This window comes from Lissotriton vulgaris, chromosome 1_2 (genome assembly GCF_964263255.1).
Source record: "Lissotriton vulgaris chromosome 1_2, aLisVul1.2, whole genome shotgun sequence".
NCBI lineage: Eukaryota > Metazoa > Chordata > Amphibia > Caudata > Salamandridae > Lissotriton > Lissotriton vulgaris.
In genome coordinates this window covers 306,108,136-306,126,323 of record NC_141686.1, presented here as the reverse complement: position 1 = coordinate 306,126,323, position 18,188 = coordinate 306,108,136, and the positions used below count along the sequence as shown (strand labels likewise).

General features: G+C 46.3%; 1 protein-coding gene across 1 annotated transcript in view; it reads left to right on the top strand.

The window, feature by feature from the left end:
* LOC147736571 (NXPE family member 3-like) overlaps positions 1 to 18,188 on the top strand; it is a 59,349-nt gene that overhangs the window by 13,338 nt on the left and 27,823 nt on the right. Inside the window, exon 2 of the mRNA XM_086953774.1 lies at positions 8,990 to 9,705. Within this exon, the coding sequence (XP_086809900.1) occupies positions 8,990 to 9,705 (716 nt within the window). The remainder of the gene's footprint in view (positions 1 to 8,989; positions 9,706 to 18,188) is intronic.

Below are 18,188 nucleotides of genomic sequence, written 5' to 3'. Positions count from 1 at the left end.
ATAAAGTTGAAGATACTACAGGGGATGGCCAATACATGGTACAGAGTGAGATACTCGATTAATCTAGGATATTTTTCAAGCAGAGCTCCAATATGGGACCTACCTGCACCCCCTTCCTGGGCGGAAGACGCACTAGCTCTACCACTCAAAGAGGCAGGTATCGCATCTTGGGAGACTTATTTTCTGATGGATCTCTGCTTCCATGGAACTACTTTACTAACAAAGTCGGACCGAGATTTTCAAGATTTAAATACTTACAAATTTCAAGTTGGGCCCAGGCGCAGAATACACCGCCCTCGCGTGACAGCAGACTCCCTTTAGGGGGAGTGAGCGAACTAGAAGTATGCCTGCTTGACAAACCACCTTTTAAAAAAGAGATCTCGCTCTGGTACAACATGATCATAGAGGAATCAGACGGTAAATTCTGTCTTCCAACGCAATTGTGGGCGGAGTCTATGCCAGGAGTAGATGTGGAAGAACTTTGGCTAACCTCATGCATAGTATTGTGGGATTTGGTTAAGCCTGCTTGGCTTCGAAGGAACCACGTATTTACAATACATAGAGCTTATTACTCCCCGCAGAGACTGTCAAAATTTTCTCAGCCAAGGGAACAGTTTTGTCCCTGTTCTTCCTCCTCTTACCATCTCAAAAGACAACTTCCTGTGTTGGCATTTATAGTAGTCCGGTGGGCCCACAACATGTCCTTAATGGCATCCTGGACTACCTGGACTACCAAGCCAGCATTGCAAGCTAACTCCAAAGTTCCTTTCACAAATCTATTAAACCTCTCCACCTGGCCATTTACTTGATGATTATAAAGAGAGGTACGTATTAACACAAAGAGAGGTAGGGAGAGTAGGGACACCCTCTTAGTCCCCGGTATGCACGTTTCATGCCAATATCATTTAGAAACTCATTTGCATCCAATTATGTTCATTGTGTCCTGCTGTCAGTTACCAACACAGCTAGTATGCCCTCTGTCCTTAGAACATTACCCATCATTGCTATATTGGAACTGGTGGTAACATTCCTCGACAATACCACTACAACCTACCTTAACCCCACATCCAACATGATAGCAGCACACATTTCCTGTTCAGGTAAATTTGCGAAAGTTCCAATAAAACCTAAGCGCACTTTCTCCCAAACGAAACTAGCCTCACGCATGCCTTTCTCATCATCAATGGCTCCCACACCATTGATGACGTTTCTCAGAATTCAAACAAATCTCACATTCCTCCACCCACTATTTCACCTTCCCATCTAATGCTCGCCAGCAAAACGCCTCTTTCAATCTCTTAAGAGTCAATGTATTTCCCAAATGTCCTTCATGTGGCAGATGAGTCAACTTAGATCATACTCCAAACGGCAGTACAAGACTATCACTCCTCATCACCACCTTATCTCGACACAAGGACAACTCATCAATTACTTAGCAAAATGTAGATTTTCCACAGCCTTGGTGGGCTGAAAAAATGGATTTTATTGAAGGCACCGAGACTACTAGTATGCAATAATCCTTTATTGCCACCACTCAGCAGCATCTTAAAAGCTTCTAGAACTTAGAACTTTATAAATTCCAAACATATTATTTCTGGACGCATACCCTTGACTTTCTTTTTGACCAGCATTATATTGCTCACAAAACCGTCCACTCAATCTTTCTCTCTCACAACTGCACCTTTCGTAATCAACTCCTGAATCTCTAAATCTATCAACTTCATTTGATCTCTCGGAAAGACAAGCCTTCTTGGCATACAATATCGCACCAGACTCCCTACAAACTCTATGCAAAACCCACATACAGTCTCTAACACCCAAGGATCCCTTGTGATCCCCAACCAATTGTGATAAAACTGGGCAAGTCTGAAGCCCAATTTTAAGGGGGTAACAGAAAGTTCTAGACTTACCGGATGATCCGCTGCTCCATCTGTCCCCACAGTTGTATCTTCCCCTTGCTCTCTGCCTCAAGGGGTAAAATCCGCCTCCGCGGAACGAATGTTGTCCCTGATAACCTCTATATCCTCTTGAAAAGGAGCCTCTTGTGATTCCTTGACCAAAGCCATTTCAAAACACACTCTTGAAACACTTACTTAATCTCTTTCTTATATTCCTTCATAAAAGCTTTTCCGAAGAGGAGACCATCAGCCGAAGGTCTTTCTTTCTTTCTTACCTGCAAGATCTACTAATTTTGGATCTATTTTCAACAGGATACTCTTTCTTCTTTTTTCGATAATGCTGTATTGGCATTACCCATGAGGCATATAGCCCTCTGAACACATTGACAAAGTTCCTCTCCATCAATGTCACTCATAAACACATTATCTTCTTCAGCCATTTCAAATATTTTTGTGAGTGGGCCCATCACGTCTAATAGCCTGTCCTGGCATGAGCTCAAGCCTTTATCAAGGCCTTTTTAGGGGTCACGACCCCTTTTTTCAATAAATGCAATTATTTAGGCATCCAGGTCTGGAGTTGCCAAAACGTACTTATCTATAGAGGAGCGTGTGCACTCCAACCTCATTCTGACACAGACCTCTTTAGGTGTCTCACTCCTAATCCAATGCTGAATGTATTGTGCCACATGATCTGAGGGTGTCCACTTAGGTGAAAGTGGATGTTCAATTAAAAGGGGATCAAACTTGTTTTCACCCAAAGGATCCAACAGTGAGCCAACCTCCTTTTTCAACAGGCAAGTTACCATTATTGGATTCATCCGCCTCAGACTCAAAGTCTGATGAGCAACTGAGTTCAACCTCCGCATTACCGCAGGAATGAACGCACCCTTACACCCTTTGGAGCTCAAAGCAATTTCATTTTTACAGGACTTTTTATTGCCCATCCGTGATGGCCTCAGAATCTACCCCTTGCCTGTCATTGCAGCATACATACTCTACCAAGGTAGATTTTTCTTTTTAGCCAGCCCATCGCTGGTTGATACTTGTTTCCTCTTACGAGTTAATTTTTTTGCAGATCTATGGGCCCCTTCAGCTTCAGTAGCTGACCAAAAGCATTCCCCATCCACCTGGGATGATTTTAAAGCCAACAGTTCGAACTTTCTCTCCATTCTCATAGACACCTCAGTGGTGATTTTCTCTGTAGCCTTGTTAAGCTTCTCTTCCAAAGAGAGCTCCATAGAACCTTTACCCTGCTCCATAATACCTCAACAAAAAGAATACTAAAGTAATGGCAAGGTACAAAAAATTGAAATTAATTCAGCAATCTTAAACTAACACAATAAAACAAATAAGCCTACTGACTCCAAAGAGAAAATGTGCACCAATACCAAAGGGAATATCAATAATAAATACGAGCTGATCTGATCTTTCTCTGAAAACCAGAAGAACCTGCGCGTCCTCTCTCCTCTCTAAGCCTTTCTCTCCTCACAAAAAAACAATCCTTTCAGAACGCTCACGAACGTTCACATAGGAGCTGCCTCTACGGGGTTTATGCGCGGACAAATGAATTCCTATTGAGTTAGCGGTCTAGCCTTAAAGTTTTGCACACACATGCTCAGGGAACGTCACAAAGCATGCTCCTGAGCACTTGCCAACATCTGCCTCGCTCGCCACCAGGAGGAGTGCGCAGCAGTAACAAAGGTCCCCACTGAGGTAGCAAAAAAACCCAGCCAGAGTTACGAACGTTCCAGCAACGGTAAGATTGTTCTCATGACAACACGCATATCGCAAGTCCTAACCAGGAAATTGACGGTTAAGGGACATGATCGCCGGGTCTGACAGACGCAAAATCTCTCTAAAGATGTTAATTCTAGTTTACAAATACTACGGAAAAAACCCTAAAAATTACAAATGTACACACAAACAAAATCAATTCCCACAAAAGGTCAAAACTAACCCAAAAAGGGCATACAGGTATAACAACAACTGTAATAACCTCACATTAATAACCAAGTGCAAGTCAGTCAAACATGTCCCACCCAAAACAGAAATACATCACTAAAAACAAGTAAGGTATATTTGAAAGAATAGTATATTTATTATACTTATCTGAGTGAGCAGCAGCAATAAAAGAAGGAAGAGGACTGGTTCCTGGTTTGTTTTATTATGTTTGGAATGTTTTAAAGTTCTAAGTTTCTAGAAGCTTTTAGGATAATGCTGAGTGGTGGCAGTAAAGGATTATTGCATTCCAGTCTTGACATAAAATGGTCTCACACTAACACATACTCTCATGCCTGACTCTGCCTTTTATCAAAGTAACCACTACATTCAGAGTATTGTCCTCATCCATCCCTACCATCCAATCCTCTTTGGAAACCCTGCTCTCGAAGCCTTCCATGGCATACATCCCATCCTCATCACCAAACATAAGTAGTAAATACCTGCAGGATACACGGAGATCTTGATAGAATATAAAGTTAATTCACCTCCAAACCCTGTCATACCCAAGGCCAGGCACCACAAGACACCTGCCACTAGAAAATTCTAAAAACAACCTACATGGAACACACTGGTGGCATTTTAATACATAGCTAACATTCCTTTCCTAAATGTACAGCAGCATAAGAGGAGGTTTCATTGACAGAATGGAATGCCGACAATGCAAGCTCACAACACCGCTGTGCATTTGGAGATAAGTGTTTGCTTCTTTAGGTTTAGAAATCAGAGAGTACTGGCAGCAGCATACAAATACAGGCCAGTCCGATAGAAAGAAGTTCAAGTAGTGTCCGAGCTGAGTGTGAATTTCCAGAAGGCAAGGGAGATGACATGAGAGATGGTAGGTGGGTTTTCAGATTCAGTACACCCAACCCAGAACCAGGTACCTACCAGAAGTCCAAATAGAGGATCTAGGGACTTCGAAAGCAGACACATTTTGTACAGCTTCATCTGCTGATGGTGTTAATGTGATGGACGTTGTTACCTTTGTTGATGAAAGACGACCATCATTTGGAAGCTTGAGTTGTATACAATTAAAAGCCAGAGCTTGAGTTCTGGGGAGCTCACACAGGCAATTGAAGTCCAGAGGTGAAAAACACTAGCTCCCCCTTCAGCCTGCTGGTGCTTGGAATGGCAGCGAGTCCTCTCCGTCGCCACACCACAGAGGCTGAAAGCCATGTCAGGGTGAATCCCTGACCTGAGGAATGGTCCAGGCTGGCGAGGCCTTGGGTGACGTCTGGACACTATTCACGTGAGGCAGGCCCTTGCCATGAGACTTTGGTGATGGTCACAATCAGGATGCACAGACTGAAGGTCCTTGAGGTACCAGTGATGAAAAGCAGCCCAGCTGAGGGAGATGCCTCGGGTGAAGAGAGGCCCCGGTAGATGGCAGAGTTCAGGAATATGAGGTTATGTGGTGGGAGGAATGCATAGTAAAGTATTGGTGAGTTTGGTGCCACAAGGATGGTTAACAGTGGAGGTTATGTGATGATGTTGTTATGCTAGGGTGATATTTAACATATAGGTGTGAACTATGGATCTCCTACAGTGAGAGGCATAGATGCCGTCTGATTTCCTTGCCTCCAGCTGAGTCTTTTCCGTGCTATACAAACCTGCAAAAATATATAAATAGAAATTATCACTCAGGCCTTCAGAACAACGAATGCAGGCAAACTGCACTGGAAGTACCGCATCCAGAATTAACAATACCACAGGATTACATAATTCCTACATGCGCTATTATAACATTATTACAACTTTTTGCTCAATGAATGAATGAATGAATTTTTATTGTTGGTTAATAAAAACCATTACATAAAACCAAAGATACAAAAGTCACAACATTACAAAAGTTAAAATCAAGAGAGTTTCAAACAGATCAAGTTATCTGGTTGCCCCGAGAGTACTGAAATGCCAAGGAAAAGGTTCAAGGGCCGGCAAAGGGCTCTATGATCCGACCAGTGGAAGTCTTCAGCATTGTCCGTGCTTGAAAGATAAACTTCCCAAAGGCGGCCATGTGCTTTACCGTGGTCAGGGTATAGAGATGAAAGATCCCATCCTTTGCAGAGCGTAACCCTGAATGTCTTAGTAGTGGCCTAAGGTAAAGAATGCGGGGCAAGCGCAGGGCCGGGCAACAGAAGAGGAGATGGGTCAATGACTCCCGTTTGTAGCTGCAGAGCCTGCATTCCTGCGCTCCTGGGCTGTCCTTGCCGCACTGGAATAATTCCTTGAGGGGCAATGGGTGTAATCTGTAAGCCAAGATCTTATAAAGGGCTGCACTGCCCACTGCCTGCGTGAGATGCTGTTTAGGAGTGTGCTGGGTGTGCGGGAAACACAGGGTCTCATGCAAGTCTTTTCTTCTCCTGAGGGACTCCAGATCCAGTTTCCGTGATCACACACACACTTGTTTTTTAATCACTTTTTTGATGGCAGAGTATGTAACATATTCTGGATTCCAGGAGTCCATGGCAAGGTTGAGATGAACCTTAGCCGCTTCGAGGGTGGCCGACCAGAGGTTCCCTAGCTCTCTGAAGATACATTTCAAGACTGTCTTCAGTGTGTTCTCTTGTGCCGCCGTTGTTAAAAAATAATATTTACTTAAGGCGGCCAGCTCTTCCAGGTTTTGCTGGTTGAGTGAGAACTCCAGGCGAACAAGGGTGTTTCTGGTGCAGCTTAGGAGGTGGAAAAGTCTCTTGTATGCCCTGCCACAAATTTTTTCTAATTCATTGCTCAGTTTGCCCAGGAATGCCTGGAGGGCATAGTTGACTTTTTGCTCAAGATATAGCAAATAACTGCAGGAACATGCATCATTTCCCCTCATTCCCATGCCCTTTCCCCATAACCATTTTGCTAAATTTTACCTAATGAAAGGAGAGATTAAATTGTCTCTTCGGTGAGAAATCCCAGTCTTGGGAAGTCCCACTCTAGAAAGGATCCGTATCAGGTTCTGCTTTTGATTCTATATTTGCTGATACCAACTGCTTTAGAAATTGCACGACCAACCCATAAAATTAGCTTAGAACTAGAGCGTTTCCTTTATAGAAACGAGTCAGTGCTTCGCTTTGCACATGATGCTTTTGATATACTACATCTTTGTATTATTAATTGTACTACCTGGATTATATTTATGCATGCTGTATCCCAGAGAAAATCGATTTCACTCGATTGATCACTTTGAAATGTCATTTTACTAATCTTCTAATAAACCTTCATGGTTTGTAATCTATATCTCTCTGTTATTACTGAGGGGCAAAATCTGCGTCACTGTCAACGAAATGCTAACAAATGTGTGACTTCAGCCTCAGTTCAAGACAAAACACTTCTAGGTAGAAATTAATAATGCAGGCACCCCCGCCCGCCCCAAAATAAACACATTCTATAATAGATGTTGAATTCAACTGCTTCTGAGTCTAAATGTAAACAATTTATTTACGTGAAATTTGTTTTCAAATGCAATGGGATTCTGCATCTATCATGAAATTCGTTTTTGGGGGTCCTCCTACAATATTATTTTTTGTTTTTGAATTAATGGTGGTATTTAGCTACTACTACTTGGGCTGCACTCTGCGCTGGGCAGTATAGCTCTTTCCTTTACCTTATCCCTTTGGGTACAGATAGCGGAGTATCAAGATTACGCCAAGATTAGTGAGGCGCAGAGCCCATCCTTTATCTTAGCTTTATCTATCAGGGATACGCTTCCTTCACCAGCCACACTGACCAGTGATCAGGAAAGAGACACAGGCCCCTTCACCTACAGGACTGTTCTCACTCTGAGCAACAGAGACTGCAGTCCCACCCTTCACCCACACTATCTTGCAAATGGCAACGCTCAGGAAGACTAATCGGGATCTTCTCTTAGTAAAAGGACTAATCAAATTTCTAAGGAAGCCCTATCTCCTATTCCTCCACTTCAGCGTCTAGGTCTGCTCCCTCCCGCTTTAGGAATATCTATAATACAATTATATTGTCTGGGGAAAACAACCTCACTTCTGTCTCCTGCACAGGAACAGGTCATTGGCAACCGAACTGAAACCTGAAGGCTTCCATTACTCTGGTTCACTCATACGCACAATGCATGCTCCACGCAGACCACATACATACAGTACATAAAAGCACAATTTTACACAACTGGGCAGCAGGACTCCCCATCAGTGGCATAATCAATCAATCAATCAGGGGTTTATATAGCGTGCTAGTCACCCGTGAGGGTCTCAAGGCGCTTGGATAAAGAGGTTTGGTCACAAATACCGATTCAAAAAATATCTGCGCTGCTACCACCACTTTACATGCTAAAGCCACGACAGGGGAGGCTGTCGACTGTCTAAAAAACATGGGAGCACCCTTAGTGCACATTTACACATCACTGGACAGGTCAAGACTTTGCTCATATCAGGGAGCAGACCTAGGGGTACACACACACTTTCATCTACTTCATATACCTGTGCATGGTCTCAAAGCAATCTGCCTCAGCCTTCTTGGACCCATCACCATCTTCAGACGTTCCACATGCTTGCCAAAGACCTAGATGTTTGGGCTTGAGTAGAGAACTGTAGATAATTGGGCCACTTAGGGTTAGTGTATAGCTATTTCCGTGCTCTCACCTAGTGTTCTCTCCCCAGAATACTGAATACAGGAGTGATTGGGTACAGTGCATGGTTTAAAATGTTTCTTGCTACAAAGGTGTGTTACGGCATTGTGCATTGTCAGGAATAAGCATTCTCTCTTATTAAAGGGTCTAAATCGGGTCCCAGTCAGGTCTGTATCCAATATTCTTGCAACACGTTGATGCTGAGCATGATGGGAGCACACTCTCCTAACATACTTACAATCAGAGTGGGGGACCCTTACAAACCCCCCTGGAGACAGGCATCATCACCCTCACTTTCACTACTAGCCTCAGCTCAGGTCATCAATCCTTCCCTAGGTCAGACATACCCGGGGTGAACGGCAATTGGAACTACCATTAACTACCAGGTTGACTGACAAGCTGCAAAAACCACTACAAAAAGGGTCCTGATGTAAAATGATCATAGTTATAACTAATTATTCCTTTCTGTTTGATTATCCAGTTATTTCTACCCTTTGTGTCCCCACAGGTAAGCCCCATTTGGAAATGGACATTGAATCATTTTCAAGAACTGACTCCTAAGATTCTGGTTCCCACCACAGACGAGCACTCACCTCCATCCTCTGAGACTGAAGAAGATAAGCTCCTTAAAGTACTCATCGAGTGGCCGGAACCCCTGGGTGCTCTGACATTCAGCTCATCCACCAGTCCACAGAACTCCCACTTTGGAATTCAGCACAGCAAGTCCAGCTATTCTGTAGGAGAGACCCTGGAGTTGTCCGTCACTGCCAGAGACCACCAGCGGAAACCAAAGACATATGGTGGAGACTTCCTCCAGGCAAAGCTCCACTCTCCGCTGCTGAAGGCCGGGGTGACGGGGTCTGTGAGGGACCACCAGAATGGGACATACACTGTATCCTTCCAGCTTCTGTGGCCGGGGAAGGTGGAAATATCCATCCGGCTCATACACTCCAGCGAGGCCATTCATATCCTCAAGCGACTAAGGGATTCCCGTCCAGATAAAATCTACTTTCTGGGATATTTTCAAAAGAACGGAACCATGGAGACCACTGAGTGCAACATTGAAATCTTGAGAAAGCCTGTGTGTGAGTACCGAGACCCCAGGACTGGAGAGAAGTGGGTCTGTGAGCGGCCAAAGCAGCTTCCATGCAGTGCCTATGTTTATCAGAGCGCAGGAGAGATCCGGAACATCACAACTTTACAGGAAGACACCTTCTTTCATAAGTATGGTTTCTTCAATCACTCTCCTATTACTTGTAAGAGAAGTCTATTTTAGTTGAGCAAGTGGCAGTCTTCTTCAGAAAACACAACATAACATGCGCTGGATGTCCATAACAAATAGACTTAGGACTTGCAAGAGATAGCGATTGCTTAAACTACCACAATTTCCATGAATTTGTCACAGGGAAGACTGCAGTGAAATGAATGACAGTAACTTGGTCAAGTGGCCAAGGCTTTTATTAGGGAGGTAGCGATAGCCTTTGAATTCAGGAGCGGTATAGTATAGTACTTACACACAAGTAAGGTCATAGCTGCTTGAATAGGTCTAATGCACAAGCACCTTGAGTTTCAGAAACAAAGCTGACTGCTTGTTATTCTAGAGTAGAATATATGAGCAGCAACAACCGTAAGACAGTAGTAGAGATAAATGATTAGAAGCACTAAGAAAGTAAATGGATGGTAAAGCTCTACCATCTTGCAGTAATCATGAATATAAACAGATGATACTAAAAGTTCGTACTCCTACAATGCCTTCCTAACTAGATGTACCTAAGGTACCTAGCATGTGTGTAGGTGTTAAGCCAAGAATCCCTTTAGGATTTAGTCAACCCATTACCTTAAGTGAGAAACTGTGGGACCCCGTACTGGTCTCAAGTTGGACACCCTGCTAGGGATGTTAGACCAATGTGAGTGTCTGCATGCAGGAACCTCAGCGTCTCTGGTCAGTGTGTCGGCCGGGAAGTCTCAGTCTCCTCTGTCTGTCTAAGCAAAATGTGATGTTTATGTACCCATAGGTCTTCCCAGGGGTCCTACCTCGCTTTATTACTTTGTCGGCCTAAGGATGACGTCGCACCTGAGCTTTATACATAGATATTATACAGGAGATGGTAGTCCTGCTGTGCTTCCAAGAAACCTCATGCATAATGTATGAGATTCGAACTAGGGAAAAACCTGCGTTCTGAATGCAGTGTCGTATCTAGGTAAAAGGTCAGTCCCTGTAAACCGTTGTGTGTGTATTTAGGTGAAAGGTTGCAATGTTACCTGTGCCTATATTAGAGTAACTATATGGAAAATAACAATAGTATTCAACACAAATTACCCCACAGCACGTTTTCAAACCTCACCCAATGCGTCCCATAGAGGACAACCATACTTTATCAACTCTACACTCTTACAAGGGTGCCCAGGAACACGCTGAGTGCTATGTGACCTCTTCAGGGATGCAAAGTGCCACCTAAATGCAAAATGACAATGCAATCTCCAGTCAAAGTTATGTTATGTTATGTTCACAAGTTTTATAAAGCGCACAGCTGCCTCAGCAAAGAGGCGTCCCAGCACTGAAGCAGAACATAGAGGCTGGAGATCAGAAGGTACTTGGCTGTGGGGAAGAGATGGGTTTTAATAGCTCTGCGAAAGACCACTACTTGTACATATACATTAGTTTATGTACAACATTGAATTTAAAATAAACACAACAAAAACATAGGGTCCTGGCAGCTTCTTGGGCTGAGATATAATCCCAAGCACAATTCTAGCGCTTACAGAACTCTTGCACAAGATAAATCATTTATACTTCAACTTGTGTTAGGCTGGAGTTATGATAATGAACAACAGAGGTCTTCAGGCAGTGATCCTTGCAACTTGAAGACAGGTGAAATATTTTACATGCGTACAGCACTATCACCTGAGGCATATCCTAATCACTATTCACTCTAGAAGAGGTCCTGAGGAAGGTGGCTATTAATGAATAAGACCACCGAAACAAAGATGTGTTGATCATGTGTTTACTCCCTTGGCCAAGACACATTGATGGAAGACGGAAGCTGGATTTCCTCTCCGTGTCTTGATGAGAACTTTAGGAGAGTAGTGATTAGTATCTGGAGAATGCATTATTGAATGAATGGTAAGAATGGTTGGGGGTTTGTGGCTTGGTTTTATTATTCTGTCTAGAGATAAAATTATTACTATGGCATATTGCACTTTTAATGTAAAATTGGACAGACATGAAGCAATCACGCTGAATGTATGCACCAAAGGAGTTTTGTGTATTATATTGCAATACATTTTTATGAACATTTACCAGTCAATGAAAAAAACAAATAGTTTTTAAATAATAGTGGGTTAATAATGATTAAGGTAATTGATTAATTGAAAAGTAATCGGCTAGCAGGTTTTTTGTCTATCCATTGTTTTGTTATCCCATGATCCTGAGCCGCTAAATAATTACTTTGGGGTACCCTTCATAGAACGAAACTGATCTGTTCGTCAGACCAGCGGTTAGCTGTTTTTCATATTTAAGGTTTGGACTGATGAACCACCATCTGTCATGACGGAGGATGGACCATCAGCTGTCCTTCAGTCCTCAGTCGTCTATCCCCTCCATTATCCATCTCCAGAAAGCACTCCATCAACACTGGAATGACAGACATCCATCCATCAAAATTAGAATTGTCCTCATCAGAGTGGAAAAGAGGGACCCTCATAACTGAGGACAGAAATGGTGGATGGGCTTTCCAATGGCGGAAGTGTCCGTCAATATTGATGCTTCAACACACCCCTTCTCAAATTTAATTCAGCAACAACACCAGCAAGCCCACACAACAAAATACACTCCACAAACCATTCACCACTCACAACACGAAGCAGCAGTAAAGCTTCTCACTACAAAATTATAAAGATGGCTGGAAGAAAACTCGCCAGATTCTCAGAAAATGAAATATTCATGATTGAGGATGAGATAATAAGGGTTGAGCCCTAGTTCTAAGGAGCACAGGTCCAGATAACAAACATGAGCCAGTGAAGGGAAACATTGTCTGGAATCATGGATAATATGAATGCGATCTCCGACATCAGATTCTCACAGGAGACATCTGCAAGCAGTGAAACGACCTGTGGGGGAGAGTCCATTACCTTTGTCCCATGGCACACCAAGAGGGCCTGGCCACTGATGTAGCAACTCTTCTAACTCATGCCATGGGAGGAGAACATGTTATTCATACACTGCCATGATAGCATTATGGGGATTGCAGGTGAAGTAGAGACTGGTAAGTACAAACACAAGCTTCGCACCACTAACAAACTCATCTTCCCTGTATACTAGTGACGCAAATCTCTGCAATAATGACAACTTATTTACATAAGTATGCTACCTGATGTATTCCACAACTCATTACATTCCCTACCTAATGTTAATGTTAACTAGACTTATATAGGACACAGCTGCCTCAGCGAAGAGGCGTCCTGGTGCTCAAAGCAGTGTAACATAGAGGCGAAGATCTTGGCGTCCCGGCGCTAAAAGCAGTGAACATAGAGGGTAAGAACTAAGCCACAGGGAAAAGATATGTCTTAATGGCTTTTTGGAAGGCTAGAAGGCTTTCCAGACTGTGAATCTGAAAGGGCAGGGAGTTCCACAATTTGGCTGCCAAACAACGGAAGGACCGCCCCCTGGCACGGATACGGTTCACTCGAGGGACAACAACCAAGTATTGCCCCAAAGAGCGCAGCTGGCACATAGGGACATAAGGTACCAGCAAGTTGGCCAAAATCAAAGGAGATGCAAGCTTCAGAACTTTAAATGTCAAGCAGAGAGCCTTGAATTCGATCTGCTTGGCCATAAGCAACAAATGTAGCCGCCGGATGACACCGGACGTGGGGCAGGTTCACAGGATCCTCAGAAGGGCTCAGGCGGCTGCATTTTGAACTCACTGCAGGCGCACTACCTCTGTCTGATCTCGCATTGTCTGCTTGGCCGATCAACTGACGGGTGGGTGGATCAAAAAACCATAGCAGGGGGCTAAGTCCCTGGAGGAGGCCGAAACAAGTACTGGCCACTTACTTGGTGTGATCCTGAAAGCTGAGTGTAGAGTCCATCCATACCCCTAGGTTTTTTACCACCGCCTTAGGGGTGGGTGCCCTACCAAGGGTATGGGCCACCATTGCTCACTCAATAGTCCCTCGCCTCTCCCCACCAACAACACCTCAGATTTATTGGCATTAAACTAGAGGCAGTTAGCGGTCATCCACTCCGCAAAAGCCGTCAGCCACTCCAAAATTTGGAGGCGACATGCTTGGAGTCGTCGGAGAGGGCCAGCACCGACTGCGTGTCGTCAGCATATGAGACCATGGTAGGACCTTTGTCCCTAGCCACCATAGCAAGAGGTTGAATGTACAGATTAAATAGTACAGGACTCAGAGAAGAGCCCTGAGGCACACCCTGCTCGATGGACTGGACATGGGAGAGAACAGGGGGGCAGTCACTTGGAATGTTCTCTCTGACAGGAAAGATCTGAACCATTCCAAAGAAAGGCCAATGACACCGACCTCCTCCAAACGATGTAAATGAATTTTGTGGGAGACTGTGTCAAATGCGGCACTGAGGTCAAGCAGTATCAGTGCCGCAGTGTGCCCTGAATCAAGAATGGTCCAGAGATGTTCGGTCACAGCCAAGAGAGCAGTCTCCGTACTGTGACGAGGGCGGAAGCCATTCTGGGAGGGGCAATGGTGCCATTAATATTAAAGAACCCCGTTAAGATGTTATTAGTGTGAGCCTCTGCAATCTTGGCTACCCATGGTTGGAGAGATATAGGACGAAAGTTTTCCAACTTAGCCGGACCCAGTGAAGGTTTCATAAGTAGAGGAACTACCGTGGCCTGCTTCCGTAGCTCAGGGACAACAGCTGTGGAAAAAGAAGTATTAACAAGCTGGCACAAAGGTGCCCAGAGCACAGAAAGGGAGTCTCTGAACTGGGCAGGCTTCAGAGGGTCTGCAGGAGAGCCAGTTTTAACTTTACCACTCAGTGGTATTTTGAAGATACACTTTGCCGGGTTGCGACTAACTTGATTTCCTTGGCGAAGAGAGCAGCACGGACAGAGTGTATAGAGCGGCCTGATATCATTTTTTAGCCAAGGGGTCAGAGGCCTTTCTTCAGGCAAGCTCCAACTGTTTACAAAATTTACATTAAGCGGCCAGAGAATCATTAAACCATGGGTTAGAGTCAGAGTTACGGCCTTTAGACCATTTGGCTGGAATGAGGAAATCAAGAGCATGAAGGATCCAATTACAGAGTGATTTATACAACAAATAAGGGTCACTGAGCAGTTTAGGAGGGTGTAAAGAGAGAAGGGCATGAAAATCCTCAAGCATCAGTTTACGCCAAGGGCGTTTAAAAGAGGGCTGCTGATAGCCTCTGTACGGGGCCTGAAGGCCGGGAAAGACATAGAGACCAGAAAGTGGTCAGACCAACATACTGGACTGGGTGTCTTGACAGAAGTGGAGGGAATATTTGAAAAGACGGGGTCAAGCAAATGGCCGACAATGTGTATAGGACCTGAAACCAATCAAATTAAATGGCAAGCCGCCAGGTCTGCAAGCAAGCTGTCAATTTCATTATCATGTTGGAGGTCAAAGTGTAGATCAAGGTCTCCCACAATACAAAAATTAGCTGCGCTCATTGCCAGAGTACTGGTGACATCAATAAGTGCAGATTTGAACTCCTAATGGCAATCTATGATTTTCTCACTCGTTCTCCTTAACACAATTCATATTGGAAACCCAATCAAACACGTGTGACATCATATTTCACAAGAAATCACACCCTTACACAATGGAACAGCAACCTCTATCTAGTTACTTGTCCCACTGTAAGGTGCACCCACTCTGATATTTAGACAGCACATACTACCTTTCTGGTACCATGGGGGGCGTGGCCACGAAGGCGACTAGGATGGCCGCCTGTGCTTGAAGCTCATTTGGCCGGGCTACCTTGAAAGCCCGATTTCTTCATGTTGGACATCACCGATTAACTCAGAACCCTCATTGTTATGCCCAGAAAAAGAAGAGGAACACAGCGATATCCGCCACGAGCCGCAGCGACGAGTCAATCCGAGTTTTCAGTGGCCTGAGCAGAGAATATCCGAGCGCTGAGACCGGGGCCTGCACCTTCCGGACGCTGACGAGAGAGCCCTGATCTGAGAGCAGCGAGGTGAGCGGAAGCCCCCGGTCGGCGCCCTTTGCCTGTTTCGCTACCCCATCAGTTGTGCAGCTGCCCTCCCCCCGCCCCCTTTCCCAGCTTAGTGCAGTGGGCGGTGTGGCGTGCACGATGGCTGCGGGGCTCTGCTGGCCTCGCGGTCGCGGCCTTTGGGACAGGGCCTTCCGGTACCGGAGCGGCTCCGGCGGTGCGGTGGGCTAGCGGGGGCCGCCCGCTTGGTTACGCTCCGGGAGCCGGATCGCCGCTGGGCCTGGTTGGGTGTGCTGGCTCCCTCCCCTCTTTGCGGCCCCGAGGACAGGGTGCGATTGAGACTCGGCTGCACTGCTGCGGCAGCCCTGGGGCTCAGTCTGGTGTTTCCATCAATACAGGGCCCCACTAGCGACTTCCCACGGCGATACTGGACATGGAGGGGTGGAGATCCGTCCCTAGGCCTCACACAGTAATCACACAGTAGAGCGCTGAGCACATCTACAGTGCTGTTGGGTGCCGCTTTGGACTGCTGTACTGTCAGGCGAAGAGTGATCAACTAGGGCTTCACAGCTAACATTCGCTATTCCACCCTGGATTAATCGAGAAGGACCCGTTCTTCCTGTTGTGTTGGCAGCATACTGTAGAAGCCACGAGTACAATGGAATAATCGCCAGGCCTGTGAAGTCTGCGGCCTGCTTGCTATGTACAAGACACGATTGGGCTCACTCTGTGTGACGGCTGCGTGAATCGGTTGCATGGGCTAACTGCTGTGAAGAGGCCAGACCACTGAGCGATCGAACCTGACACATCACCACTTCAGAGTTTTGCTCGCCAGTCTGAGCGTCCGTGGCCCTACCTATACTGTCACAGCTGGGTGGAGGGTCCCACTTCTCCGCGCTGTTCCTGGGGCACGCTTCTGCCACTTTGTGCCTGCCCTTAGTGGCGCAATCCACAAGCAATGGACACTGCCGTTTGAGAGGGTCACTGAAACCGCGACCGGAGAAACTGCGGACATGGCAGAGGGAGCTCAGGGAGCTGATGATCCATGTTAGACCTGTCAGCCCTAGGGTGGTCTTTCCCCGTTTTTTTTCGCCCTTGCCTTGTTTTTTCCATTCTCTTTTTCGTGGAACCTAGGTCTCCGGGCGCCTTACCATTGCTAATCAGTGCTAAGGTGCAGGTGCTCTCTTCTCCAACATGGCTGCCACAGGCCCCTGCTACTGCGGAGTGGTCTTTTTAGTAGCACCCTAGTAGCCAGGAGCTGGCTGGGCCCTTAAGATACTGTTGCAACCCCAGCCCACCTTTTCTGCCCATAGCTAGACTAGGGAAGCTCCTGGAACCTTCCGGAACAGGGGAGGGGTCTTCGTTTGCCGCCTTAGAGGGTGGTCACCTGACCTGGGAATATTTAAGGAAAGAAGGGAAATCCTTTAGTTAGTTGGGGCATCACTGACCTGGGGGAACCTACGCAGAAGACTTAGGCGGTAAAGCCTAGGGGGAAACCTATACCACTGGGATTGACAGGGCTTAGGCGCTGCCTTCCAAGTTGTGTAAGGGACTCTAACTAAACCCACTGATCTGGCCCAGCGTGAGGAGAACCCAGGGACCCACCTGCAGTGAGCTAGAGTCCAATCTTTCTCCAGCCACCAACTCAACCCCCCTCCTGAAGAAACTACCTACCAAGGGCGCAGGAACCATCAAGCACCAAGAAGAACGCTTATCTGCCAGAAGGTCTGCTGGGGGATCAACCAGGTACTGGCGCTGTGTCGTGGAGAGGTGTGGCTCACTGGTTAGAGGCGGCAGACCCGAGTGCAGAGAACGGCCCGGGACCAGGGTTCGATTCCCGACGCGGCAGGGTCTTGGACCAGGATCAGCGGACTGATAATTCTCGCATCGGTGCCTACTCCGACCAGGGAGCACACTCGGCAACTCTGGGCATTAGCTTGCCTCATCTCCACAACGGCCCCACACAAACGCCGGGGATGCCTGGTTTCACCTTGGAGACCCCCAGGAGGGACTATCTCACAGGGAAAGCCAGGACGGGTTCCCCAGCGGTCTATAGCGCTACGAGGCCTCCGGGTAGCAGTGCGCTTTACAAGACACAACAATTTACAATTTACAATCTCTGCGCTCCTTGGCCCAACCTGTGCCCCAGTGTTGTCCTGCCACGGCCGTGTGGCCTGTCCTGCATAAACTGCTTAAATTACCTGAGCTAGCTGAACTGCCAAAGCGCTCCCCTGCTGTGTTCCCCTGGAGTGTTGCGGCTCTAGAGACTTCCTTTGTGCTCCCAGCTTACCGGACTGATTGAAGCGCTGTTGTCCATTCTAGCGCTGTACCCAGTTAAGCGCTGTGTCTGCAAGCACTGCTGGCCGATATCACCGCCGTAACCCTGGTCCCACAGGGGTGCGGGATAAGTACTGTGCCCCGAGAAACTGTGCTTGCCCCCAAAGCGCAGCTGCCTCCCAGCGCTGCTGTGCCTGTGCAGCGCTCGTCGGAGAACTCACCGCTGAGGCACTCTGTGTCCCACCGTCACCGC